The following is a 12,014-nucleotide window of genomic DNA, read 5'->3' on the forward strand; positions in this document are numbered from 1 at the left end:
AAATTTAACGGGACGACGTCGCGTGTATAATTACACGAAACAATGCCCGAGTAATATTCTGCGCTCTTTAATGGGCTTTCCAATAAACTTTCATTTAGACTTTTTTAATATGACACGATTAACTAAAGAATTTCAATATAGAATACTGTCGTTCGCGAGCGGCAAAAATTTCGTCGTGTGTGCGCGGCCGAGCTACAAATTCGTCGACCGTATTATCACTGCTAATTCTTATTTATGTAACTTAAACACTATTTTTCCTACTTTTAGACACCCTAATTTTTGGCGATTTTCATCATTGACTCTCGTAAACATAAATAATCCTATTATTTGTTATCAACCAAAAACCATTTAATAATATACATATATATATATATATATATATATATATATATATATATATATATATATATATGTTTGTGTGTATATGTATATATGTGTATATGTATATGTATATATATACTAATGACGCGCATTTTGATATGCGCGGCGATCATGTGTTTTCAGCATAATAATCACCATCATATTCCATCATAAACTTCATCATCCGAGCTTTCCTACTTTCTCATTCAGCCATCATTGTTGTGTCTTGTGTGTGCGTGTGTAACAACACTGAAAGTATAAATACTCAACGTAGTGGAATTTAAAATTTTTGTTTATTTTCTTTAAATTGTGTCAATTTACAAATTCAAAATTTAAGAGAGTTTTGTACGAATCCGTTGTGTGCTCAGCTTTTAACGAGCAATATTGCTCTTGACTTTTGTATTCTGTTTTACAATAGATTAACCTAATAATTTTTCCAAACTTAACTCGACTAACTAAAAAAGCATTGTAGCTTTACTCAATTACTTATTAACAGTTATTTGACTTTGATAACTTATAACGACTGGTGAATTTTTATTGTGTTATTTTGTACATCATTGTATAGTTGAAAAATAAAAATATGTAAAGTGTATGGCAACCATCCACATATAACATCGTTCATACACATGAAAAAGTCACGCGGAATTGGCATGCACATCAGCGTCATAAAATTTCATAATCAGTGTTCTCATGTAAATTTGAATCAATCATCCAATTCATTCAATCAGGCCATCAAAATTCCGTCAGAACTAAAAGAAAAATTTGAAACGAAGTATATTTAAAAGAAAAAAAGAGTATCACGCGGTTCGCTCACTCTCACATTCATCGAATCACAATCATATATGAAGAGAAAAAGAAGTTTTCAACCAAATTGGAGTCATTGCATTCATCAAAATCAGACAATGGAGATGTCAGCCATTAACAGAAAAAAAACAAACAAACAAACAAACGTTCATTATTCCCAAAAACTTGAGTATTATACTTCAAGTATCGATGTTTAGATGTGCTCTGATTTATATGATAGGATGCTCTATGTCAGGACCCGAAGGCTGCAACCTCTTCATCTACCACCTTCCCCAAGAGTTCGGCGACGCTGAACTTATGCAGATGTTCATCCCGTTCGGCAATGTCATCTCATCCAAGGTCTTCATTGACCGTGCCACCAATCAGAGCAAATGCTTCGGTAAGTATATATCCGTTGTGTATAACAATTTCGCAATAACATTGTGTTATAGACCTCGTGCTGTGTTTTTATACCATGTTTCCCTTGATCAATGTTCTTTCGACGAAACGTGACTTCGGAGACGAAGTTGTAAAATATCGAATCGATGAGCCGACATCCAGAGATTCCAATTAGCCGAAAAAGAAAGACAGTCGGAGACAAAAAGCTGCAGTGGTGACATTATACGCAGAGAGTAAAGGGAGAGATAGATGGATAGATAGATAGAGAGAGAGAGAGAGAGAGAGAAGCTTTGAGTAGCTTGCGCAGGAAAGAAAAAAAATGAGGAGAAAGAAGCCCTTTTAGATCTGGACAAAGGAAGAGCATGCTCACCAAAGAGATCGGGAGAAAAAAAGAGGAACGGCGGAGCTGCTCCCTCTGCCTCCTGCGTCTCTTTTGATTAGTATCATATCCGTTCGCGCTCGTTGGTAATTAAAAGATTTCATTTCCTGGACGGCGCGTGGCCGTAGACTGAGCGCGGCCTAGCCTGCACGGAAAAAGAGATCCCCGCTGCATAAAAGAAGAGAGGAAAAATTGCCAGTGTCGCTCAAGCTTTTGTAGAACAAGTGCATTCGTCAATAGCTTCCTTCTCTTTCCGTTTTCTCCCCTTTCTTCATTGGTTCGCTTTGTCGCTGGCAGCTTGCACATTATCCGAACCGCAGCCATGATATTCGTGTTCATTAGCGCGCGGCGAGTTTGCTCTTTGAACGAGAGAACAAGAGCCTCCAACGAGAATTATCATCGGGGACGAAGCGCATGCAATACAGAGCAGAAAAAAACCTGCGCTTGTTTCAGGTTTCGTCTCATTCGACAACCAAGCCTGCGCTCAGGCGGCGATCCAAGCGATGAACGGCTTTCAGATTGGCATGAAACGGTTAAAAGTCCAACTGAAGAGGCCCAAAGACGCCAGCAGGCCGTACTAACCCACGTCCCAGTCTAAACAAACTGGCCGGCTTGCGCCCTACGTTATTACTTATAAAGTAAGTATCTTCTTTGGCAACATTCCCGCTTCCCTTTTCTTCAACGACCACTTGTCTTATCTAACGTTTCAATCTACTTTTCAGATATCGCACGAAAACGCGAGTCCACTGGATACTCGAGCATACTGAGTGAAGAGTTTTTGAACCACCGCTACAACGCTTTCAACCATAAAAAATTATAGTATACTAGTTAGTTAATTCTTTAGGGTTAAAACAGGAAAAAGGGATTTTAAACAAAACAACAAAAAAAAAACCAAAAAAATATTGAACGTAGAAGATACGACGAGTCATCGCAAGTGGAGCTTTGTTAAGCATCAAATGGCCCCCCAGCGATGAAGAAAGTTTCGTATAACTAGCACACGTCAGTGCGACGTTTTTTCTTCGTGAATCGCAGAAGAAGATTGAAATGGAAAGCCGTGATTCAGGCGAAACCGGTGTATCGTAGGAAGAGGCTAAAGGTTTGCAGTTATAAACACGAGCGTCGAACGGAGTTTTAACTTGCTCTTGCGTTCGAATGCGCCGCTAGTCAAAATACTTAATAATAATAATAATAATTAAAAATATTGTGCAACAAAAAAATGAGAGAGAATGGGGAAAGGTGAGCAAACAATTGAAATTCTCTCGTCCGTACCGTCAATGAGGTTCTCGTCTAGTCGTACGGGTATATAAATATACATAAATATATTTTAACAAAGACGCGTGTTCATACGCATAAAATAGGAGAAAAAAAGCACGTGCAGGAGCGTTTTTTCTCATCACACTAACACACAAACACTCACAGTAGATTATATACATGCGTAAAGCAGTGGAACAAGATAAACAGAAGTAAGAAACGTCCCAACGGGAAGATGAAGCTTTTTCTCTCCCGCAAAACCCTTTTATCATATGTATGCATATACTCTGCTGTAAGTAAAACTTGTCGGAAACTCGCATTTTGCGCTCTTGTCGCGCGATTGCAAAAACACTTGTTCTTTTTTTCTTTTTTCTTTTTGTCAGCGATAAAAAAAGCCGCTCGACGAAGCCTATTATACATAAATATAGCGGTAAAACGCGATGAATTATATATATTGAGAAGTCCCCTCGCGCGCACGCGCTGCGCAAACAAGACTATATATTATTATTATTATTATGCGAATACTCGAAATAACGCTGAAAAAAAAGATGAAAAGTAAGATTATATAGGCTCTTAAAGAAGACCAGCTTGTAAGAAAGCGCGAATGATTATATAAAAGTCAAAGTTGACTGAATCGTGCTCTCTTATCAGTCGTGTCATCGAAAAAAAATACAGGGGACTATATGCGTCGTTATTGCGCAGACGTACTTAGTAGTTAAATTACGTTAATTGAATAAAAAATAAATATATTATGATAATTAATTAAACAGAAAAAAAAATTACTAGATATACCGATTAAAAGAACAATGATGATAATTAATGAAGCCACGCCAATTCTAGTCACATTAGTCACGGCGGATCAAAGTCATAAAGAAAAGGTAGAGAGAAAAAAAGATAACCAAAGATGTCGCGAAAAATAAACCGCGACGCGGCAAATTATGGTCGCATTCATATACTTACGGGGTCTCACGCATGCCAGCATTTTTAGGTTATACATATTATAAATAAACACACGCATGAACAAACAAACAAAAATTATAGATATATATTTAAAAAAATTATACTGTGCGCGACATGAACATGCAAGATAGAGGTAGTGAAGAAAATAAACTATGAAAATACGCAAGTAGATTTTTTAAAAAATAAATTTTTGTCGAGGAACAGAAGAGGGGCGGATGCTCTTATATTGAAGATATTACAGGATCTTCATTATATCGATGCCCGCGAAATCGCAGCTCCTTAAAAATACACGCAGGCCATATGTAATATTCGTGACACGACCGAATCTTTTCTTATTCTCGCTTCGGCTATTGATGAGAACCAAAAGCACTATATACTATATAATATAGAATTCAATTGAACAGAATTAAAAAACAAAGAACTGGTAACCACTTTTTTGTCGTTCTGTACCGACCAAAGAAATTAAATGGCAGTGCGAATTTAGATTTGTACGGATCGTAATAAACGTATAAACGGATTTTTCACGGCTATCGGTTTTAACTCGCATGACGTATGTAAATGAAAAAAAAAATGCCAAATGGGCTGTGATTTGAAGCACACGAAAGGATAACAAGAATGCGCAAAGTGTTTACTTGAAATGCTAGAGATATTGAACAAATTGAGTCACGAATATCGTACGTATCGTATGGGACAATTATGCTTTATAATTAAAAGCAAACACACTTAAAATTTGTCCTAAAGATTCGATGCCAGCAAAAAATTATATTTAAATTTTGTAATTCTTTTATCGTTCAGTATACAAGAAAGAAAAAGAAGGTAGCCTTCAGTATAGCTTTCATATAAAATACACCAATAGTTTGAGTGTAAGAACATTCTGCAACTTTACAACGTATAACTTATATATTACACGATCTTATGACTAATTACTACAACTGTATGTTAAAGAAAAAGTCTCTAGCAATCAAGTGCACGCAATGTCATAGATAGCCATCAAATGTGTGAGAAAAGTGACATAAAAAGTGAGTAAGTGCAATGCCGACACAGGCAACGTGGGTGGAACTACGACGGGGAAAGAAAATTAAAATTGGTTCAAGGTTTCTTGGACTATGACGTTTGAGAGAGAAACAAATATAACGAAGTCGATGAGAAAAGAGAAATCGCGCGCGAAAATATTGTAATAACCGAATAGGATTTTTAGTCATTTTTAACTTTTCTTTTCGCGAAGATACTTAGACGAATGAGAGAGCGATTGTGGAGAATCAACCAAAGTACCAATTACTAATATTATTACTATGATTATTATTATGACGATTATTATGATTATTATCATTGAAAGACCTATATTATATAAATATATAAAACTATATATTATAAAATGCATATACAAAACAAAAAAAAATTAATATATATTGATGATCCTCGAGACAACTAGCGACTTAGTAAATTATTCTAGCTTTAACAGAATTCAAATAAATTAATTTATTAGTTGACGAAGGGTAGATCTGCGATATCGTATTATCGAAAGCGGACCGCTTTGTTAGTCGACCTTGAGGCTGCGAATTTATATTATACAATTTTACGCACTTCATATCTTGTATTTTTTTTACTTTGAGAATTTTCTTTTTTGGTTTGCTCATTGAACGTACAATGAATTATCTAGTCAATTTTTTATTTTTATTAAGTTTTACTTGTTTTTTTTTTTCAACAAATATGGAATGAAAGTGCCAATGTTAATGGGTTCTATCGTACGAGAAGCAGTTGTGATGCCGTATATATTAAAGATTTTACCATTTGTTTTTTCGCAGCCTTGAAAACGAAAAAAAGGATATTTGAAAAGTGCAAGTATAGCTTAATTGCGTTGGAAATGTTAACGATTGATTGATTAACAATTATAACTGATATTATCGGTCATACTTATGACATTATTAATATAAACATTAAATAAACGATAACTTATAAGATAATTATTATAATTAAATGAAGGAACAAGTGACGGCAAGGAAATTCAAACAAGTAATTTGAATGCATCCAAAAATGGCAAAAAATATTCTTTTTGCGAAAGCTGCAGCATACTTCGTAGACGCGCATATTCTTATCATTTCGATAGGAAAAAATTATTTCTAACGAGCGGAGAGGCAAAACTGTTAGCTATCATTATAACATGACAAAGACGAGGAATTTTCACAGAAAAATGCTACTGATGCGAGAGAATGTACGGATTGAATATTCCCCAGTGGCAAATCACGCTGCTGATTCAGACATTTTGAATCAGCTTTAAATGACAAAAAAACAAAACAAAGAATTTACCGTAGGGATTATTGCGTGAACTTATATAAAATCTTACAACCGTACTTTTACAACCAAACCATACTCATGATATTTTCTGCATGCGAAACAAGTCTTTTATATACATCAGATACGATATATATATTTTATCCGAACGAAGCACGAACTCTTTTTGTTGAGCGGAGAGAAGAAGGCTGTAAATGAAATTTTTAATAAAGGAACATCATATTTCGTTGAAAAAAAACAACCAACACGCATTTATGACAATATTTATTTTATAACATCCCTTTTATCTCGTAAATCAGTAGTATTTTTCCATCACGACGTATAGAGTTATATTTTAGAGAAATGCGATCTTTTAACCATAAAAAATTTGGTTTTTTGGAGGATGTGAGATGCAATGATGCAATACAAAGTGCTTGCGTGCTCGCGTGCTTGCGTGAATCCCTACTCCGCTCCAAAAAAAAGTATTCCCACTGGTTTCCCCGAGAGCAGCAGAAAAAAATCTATAAAAAAACGGAAATCTTTCAACCGCGATTAGAGTTTTCAAGATGACGCAAGGGAAAAAGCTCTGGCGCGATAAAATCAGTGATTTTCCGCCTACTTCGTTCTATGGTAGGGTTCAAGATTTATTGGAGCGTTAGAGCGGGAAGGATAAGGACTTGAACGTCGAAATTTTTTTCCGTGATATTTTATTTTTAATTCGCAATTATTTTCAAATTTCATTTGGTTTCATTCCAAAAGAAAACAAGACACGTCAAAAAGTAATTGAAATCGATCTTAGATGTTACAAAATCTTGGAATTAACTCAAAGTTATAGCAAGAATTTTCAGTATAAAAGATACATAGTGTAATGCTGATAAAGTTCGGGAGCTTACATGGCTAATTAAATATCACTACAGGAATAAGCTTCTTAGTTTTTCGTTGTTCACCGAAGGAACATTTCGAGAAACAGATGTGGCGTAAAACTAAACTGTAAACATAAAACTGATTTAAGGAAAGACTAGAATTAACACACGGCAACCTATTAATCCATAGTTATTATAAATATTATAAATAAATCATACGTAAGCAACCCTCAGTCGCTCGAACAAGTTATAAATAAAACTAACAAAAACAGAACTATTTTATTCCGGGTAAAATAAGTTTTTGCTACAGTCACGACAAGCGTGCATCCTCGGTAAAAATGATATTAGAGTATGAAAATGCGTGCAAATGAAATGAATACTCAGGGAGTCTCTCTTGGCTTCAGATTTATTTTTACACAACACGTGAGACGAACTCGCCGTAAAAATACACTGGTGCGTTTCGGTATAAGCAAAACTTTTTTTTCATTGCTTTCGAAGCAACAAACAACGTATACTTGCTGGGACGAAAGTCGGTATCCTCAGCGTCATACATATATATTAACAAGCAGAGTGTATAGTCATTTCATATCTGATACATGTAGAAAAGAAAGTCGAGAAGAGCAAAAAAACATCGATATTTTTCTAAAAGTCGAAGAAGAGAGTGAGATAAAGGATTCGGACTTTTGTACAAGCAAACAGATATGCATGTATATGAGTGCTCGTCGCAAGCGATCGTGACCAGTAGTGTACAAAATGCGAAGATGAATAAAAGCAGCAGAAAAAAGAATCAAGATTAAACATAGATAAAATATCATGCCGTAATTTGTGACCGCGGCGTTGTACAGAAAATCAGCGCCATGACGTGTGCACCCCGTTGAAATTTATGACAATAGTAATGTTAACACACACACCTAATAGTTACTTGTTTTTTTTCCGTTGCTGTTGACTATCGAAAAGGTCTTGAAGGGGGGACGATCTCTCTTTTGCCTTTTGCTTTTTTTTACCGAGATACATCTGAAACGAAACGACTCACGTCGGTGATTCATGATAACAGGGTACGTTTTTTTTTTGCGCGCGAAACGAAAAAAAAAATAATGTATCAATTCATCACCTTAAATCGCCGAAATTAATTAAATCGGCCGAAAAAATATATACAATTCACATTCATCGAAGCAAAAAATAAAGAAAAGAAAATGCCAAAACGCGTGCGCGCAGCTTTCCAACGATCTCAATATTTCTTGTATAGAAGAACGCGATATTGCAAAAACAGTCAACCAAACCTAACATGCAAATACGCAAGCTAGATAAATGTATAACAATTTCCAAACGAAAAGTCTTATGATACGGTGGAAAAGGTCAGTCAAATACAAAATTCGTGTTAGAAGCTCGCTCAACATCCTTATCTCTCTCTGGATATCCTACGAGGAATATCCAGCAGCACAGTCGACTTACATATATTCGATTGACAGAAAATACATATCTCTCGAGCTTTGGAACACACATTGCTAAAACAAAGACTTTGCTTTCATTTCTCACGTATTTACCCGGCCATTCGTATCGAACGCTATCCGGGACCAAAAGAAAAAACAAGTCAAACAGCTACACACCTTTTTGCTTTTGTAAATTCAAATTAGATCTGTTTTCATCGAAATTCTACAGCTTTATCAACTCTAATATTTAATCCACATTGGAGCCAAATTTGAGACTGAAATTTAAACACTTTGTACTAAACGTTGACACGCATATAAGCGATGTAAGGTAGTTCGCTCACACGGTTTTATAAAAAACCGAGAGAGCTGTATGGGCTTTGTTAAAATCACAAACAAGATCTTTGGTCCAAAAAGAAAAAAAATATATATACACACACATGTGTGTGTGTATATATATATATATATATATATATATATATATATATACACAACACTTGAGTTTAGTCACATTGATCTCTAGGCAAAGTACTTTTATAACGTATATGCAAGCTAAAATATTAGACCCAAGCGTCACTGATTCGAGGAATTGGAAGAGAATTCAGGTTAAAGGTTTTTGTGAAAAATTACACTCGATACTGTCATCATTTTTTCTTAGGAGCATGCATAAAATTATCATACATATAGATTAATAAGTAGCATTTAAGGTAAAAAGAAAATCCTCTCACACGGAAAACAGCTTTTTGAGTTATTTGTAGAGGGTCGCCTTTTTTGTCGAAAGCGAACTTTTGTGAATAATTACACGCTTAAAAAATCGTAGCAATTACATCTTAATGATATGTAACGATTAACGGAAACAAGCATTATAATAATGAAAATAATAATAATAATAGTAATAATGAAAGAATTACTAAGAAAAATCACCGATTAAATACTTAGCTTTTAAGCATTAAGTCTATGCATACAAAAGAAAAGGTTTAACGATAATATCTCTGTAATACACACGCTCTAACGATATAGATGTATAAAACAAAAACGCATACGATATATCGACTAAGCGGATTTGCTGAAGCGAAAGACAAGAGTTGAAGGCAAAGTGAGAACCAGACAAAAAATAGGTGAAAAACATATTTTAAATAAATAATCGCCAAAGAAAGAAAACGTTTTTAAACTTCATTCAAAAGATGAAAAAAAAAAAGAAAACTTAGCGCGTAAGGCCCATCGTTATATATATACGACGTATATATGTATAATGAAGCATTGAAAGTGGACTCTAAAATTAACTGTAAATCCAAAGTGCGAGCAAAGCGAAAGAAAACTGTCACCCGGCAAGAGGAAAGCAAGAAAAAGTGACGAATATACATCGTGTATCCGTATGAGTTTGACAGTTGAAGCGATCTATTTTTTGTCCTTTCGTTCGGTGTATATAATTTATAAGCTTTTGTGGGCTTGCGGCCAGCGGCGGTACGACGGGCCGGGGCGCAACAGTTGGCCAACAAGTGGCTCTTTCGCGCTCGAACGCGAGTTTCCGAAAATTTCGTCGCTTTAATCTACGGAAGCCCGCTGCGCGAAAACTGCCGAGGCAAATTGGGACGTACGCCAATACAGATTGCGTGACGCCTTTACGGAGATATTTTGCCAGTTGAATATTCAAAACGAGTCTGTGAATTGCAGTGCGGATTTCATTTCTTGTTCGCTTAATTCAACTCCATGATCGCGGAAAGTTGTCGTTTATGTACGCTTCCATCGCTGAGAAACGAAACGGCCGGGATGACAATGAAATCGAACAAAGCAAAAAAAAACAATTTATTTGTCTACACAGGACGCGTACACATACATACTAAGATACATACTAAAATACACACTCGAGGTAGGGCGATACTTGCGTTTTTACGACAATAAGAAGTCTGGTTTTACCGAAGCACATAAACAACAAAGACACATACATAATACCAACCTAATTTTACGTTTTCTTTTCTATCCTTGATGTATAACTGAGGGGTTATTGTGACTGTTTTCGTTTTTTGCTATTCTACACAGAGAGGAAAAATAACGATTTTCTAAAAGTCTCATCGTCAATTACTAAGCTACTTTTTAAGTGATCCGAACAAAAATAAATAACGATTTTTAAAAAATGAGAAGTATTCAATGTAGCTTGAATATAGAACGACTTGACAGGACGGAAGAGGGTATAAAAAAAACTTTGCGTACGTAGTTCTGCTGTTTTAGCGACTGTTAAGTGTACTTAAGCATAGGTTTTTATCGGAATGTAAGAATTGTTCATCTTTGTGTAATAATTTGCGTCTCTTAAACAACTTAAGCTCTTTTTTAAATAAACTGATGTGATTGTTGAGTAGTATTTGAAGGAAACAAAAATAATACAGAGATTTTTAGTTTGTGTTTTATCGTTGCCCCTTTCATTGACCCGCGCCAAGATTTTCTTGTCAAATCGCTCTACCGACTTCGGACTGAAAAATTCGATCGTCGAAAACTTGTATAACAATTAAGAACGTTGAAAGTGAGAATAAAATTAATTTTAACAAAAAACAAAAAAAAAGAAAAGAAAGAGTTGGTACGACTGACGAAAAAAAAACGTTATGATTTGCAAAAACTAGATACTTTTTTGCTGCATGCACACAATGCATTTGTTTATATAGGGTAAAAAGAGAAAGGTAAAGCAGAGGAATTATTATTATTGAATCATCATCGAGAGAACAAAGAAAATCAGAAACGATTCGCTCGCGCGAGTCATAGAATTTAAAAAAAGAAAGAGAAAAATGATGAAGATAAAACTGACCGTACGACTATAATCTAACCTGTATATTTTTACAATATATATATATATATATATATATAAATAAATATATAAATATATACATATGCATACAAAAAATATATTATATTATATATACTATAAAGTCTAGAGATACGCGTTGCATTAGGTGCGTAAGTAGTATGATCCTCTGTAGCCTTTAAAGGAGGAAAACGCGTCGACAAGCGAGAAGAAAGATAGAAATGAAAATTGAAAAAGAAAAGAAAGAATCATGATTGTTGATTTCAAAAGAGGCGCTTACAATAAAAAGAAGAAAATATTGTACTTTATTATCATGCGGCCTCGGACGACTCCCACGTTAATTTTATTTGCGACTTTTATTTATAATACCAACGAGTACGTCTGAGGGGCGAAGAATGTTGCGTAGTATAATCAAGCATTGACGCGAGTGGCGCTAATCGCTCTCTTTACTTCCGGTGGTCTAAAAAAGTACATTGTTTATCGTACGAATTACTTTCAAGGTTAGGTGTTTCATCGTAACGTTCAAT

General features: G+C 35.0%; 1 protein-coding gene across 8 annotated transcripts in view; it reads left to right on the forward strand.

The window, feature by feature from the left end:
• The window catches only part of LOC131672919 (CUGBP Elav-like family member 4), a 127,013-nt gene extending 117,911 nt beyond the window's left edge, over positions 1 to 9,102 (forward strand). For all 8 annotated transcript variants that reach the window (XM_058950468.1, XM_058950465.1, XM_058950467.1 and 5 more), the window contains 3 exons: positions 1,385 to 1,543; positions 2,375 to 2,559; positions 2,644 to 9,102. In XM_058950468.1, coding sequence (XP_058806451.1) covers positions 1,385 to 1,543; positions 2,375 to 2,502 — 287 coding nt within the window. In that variant the 3' untranslated portion in view covers positions 2,503 to 2,559; positions 2,644 to 9,102. The remainder of the gene's footprint in view (positions 1 to 1,384; positions 1,544 to 2,374; positions 2,560 to 2,643) is intronic.
• Positions 9,103 to 12,014: the final 2,912 nt, after the last annotated feature.

The sequence above is a fragment of the Phymastichus coffea genome, unplaced genomic scaffold, assembly GCF_024137745.1.
Source record: "Phymastichus coffea isolate CEN01 unplaced genomic scaffold, Cenicafe_Pcof_1.1 PCOF00162, whole genome shotgun sequence".
NCBI classification, from domain to species: domain Eukaryota; kingdom Metazoa; phylum Arthropoda; class Insecta; order Hymenoptera; family Eulophidae; genus Phymastichus; species Phymastichus coffea.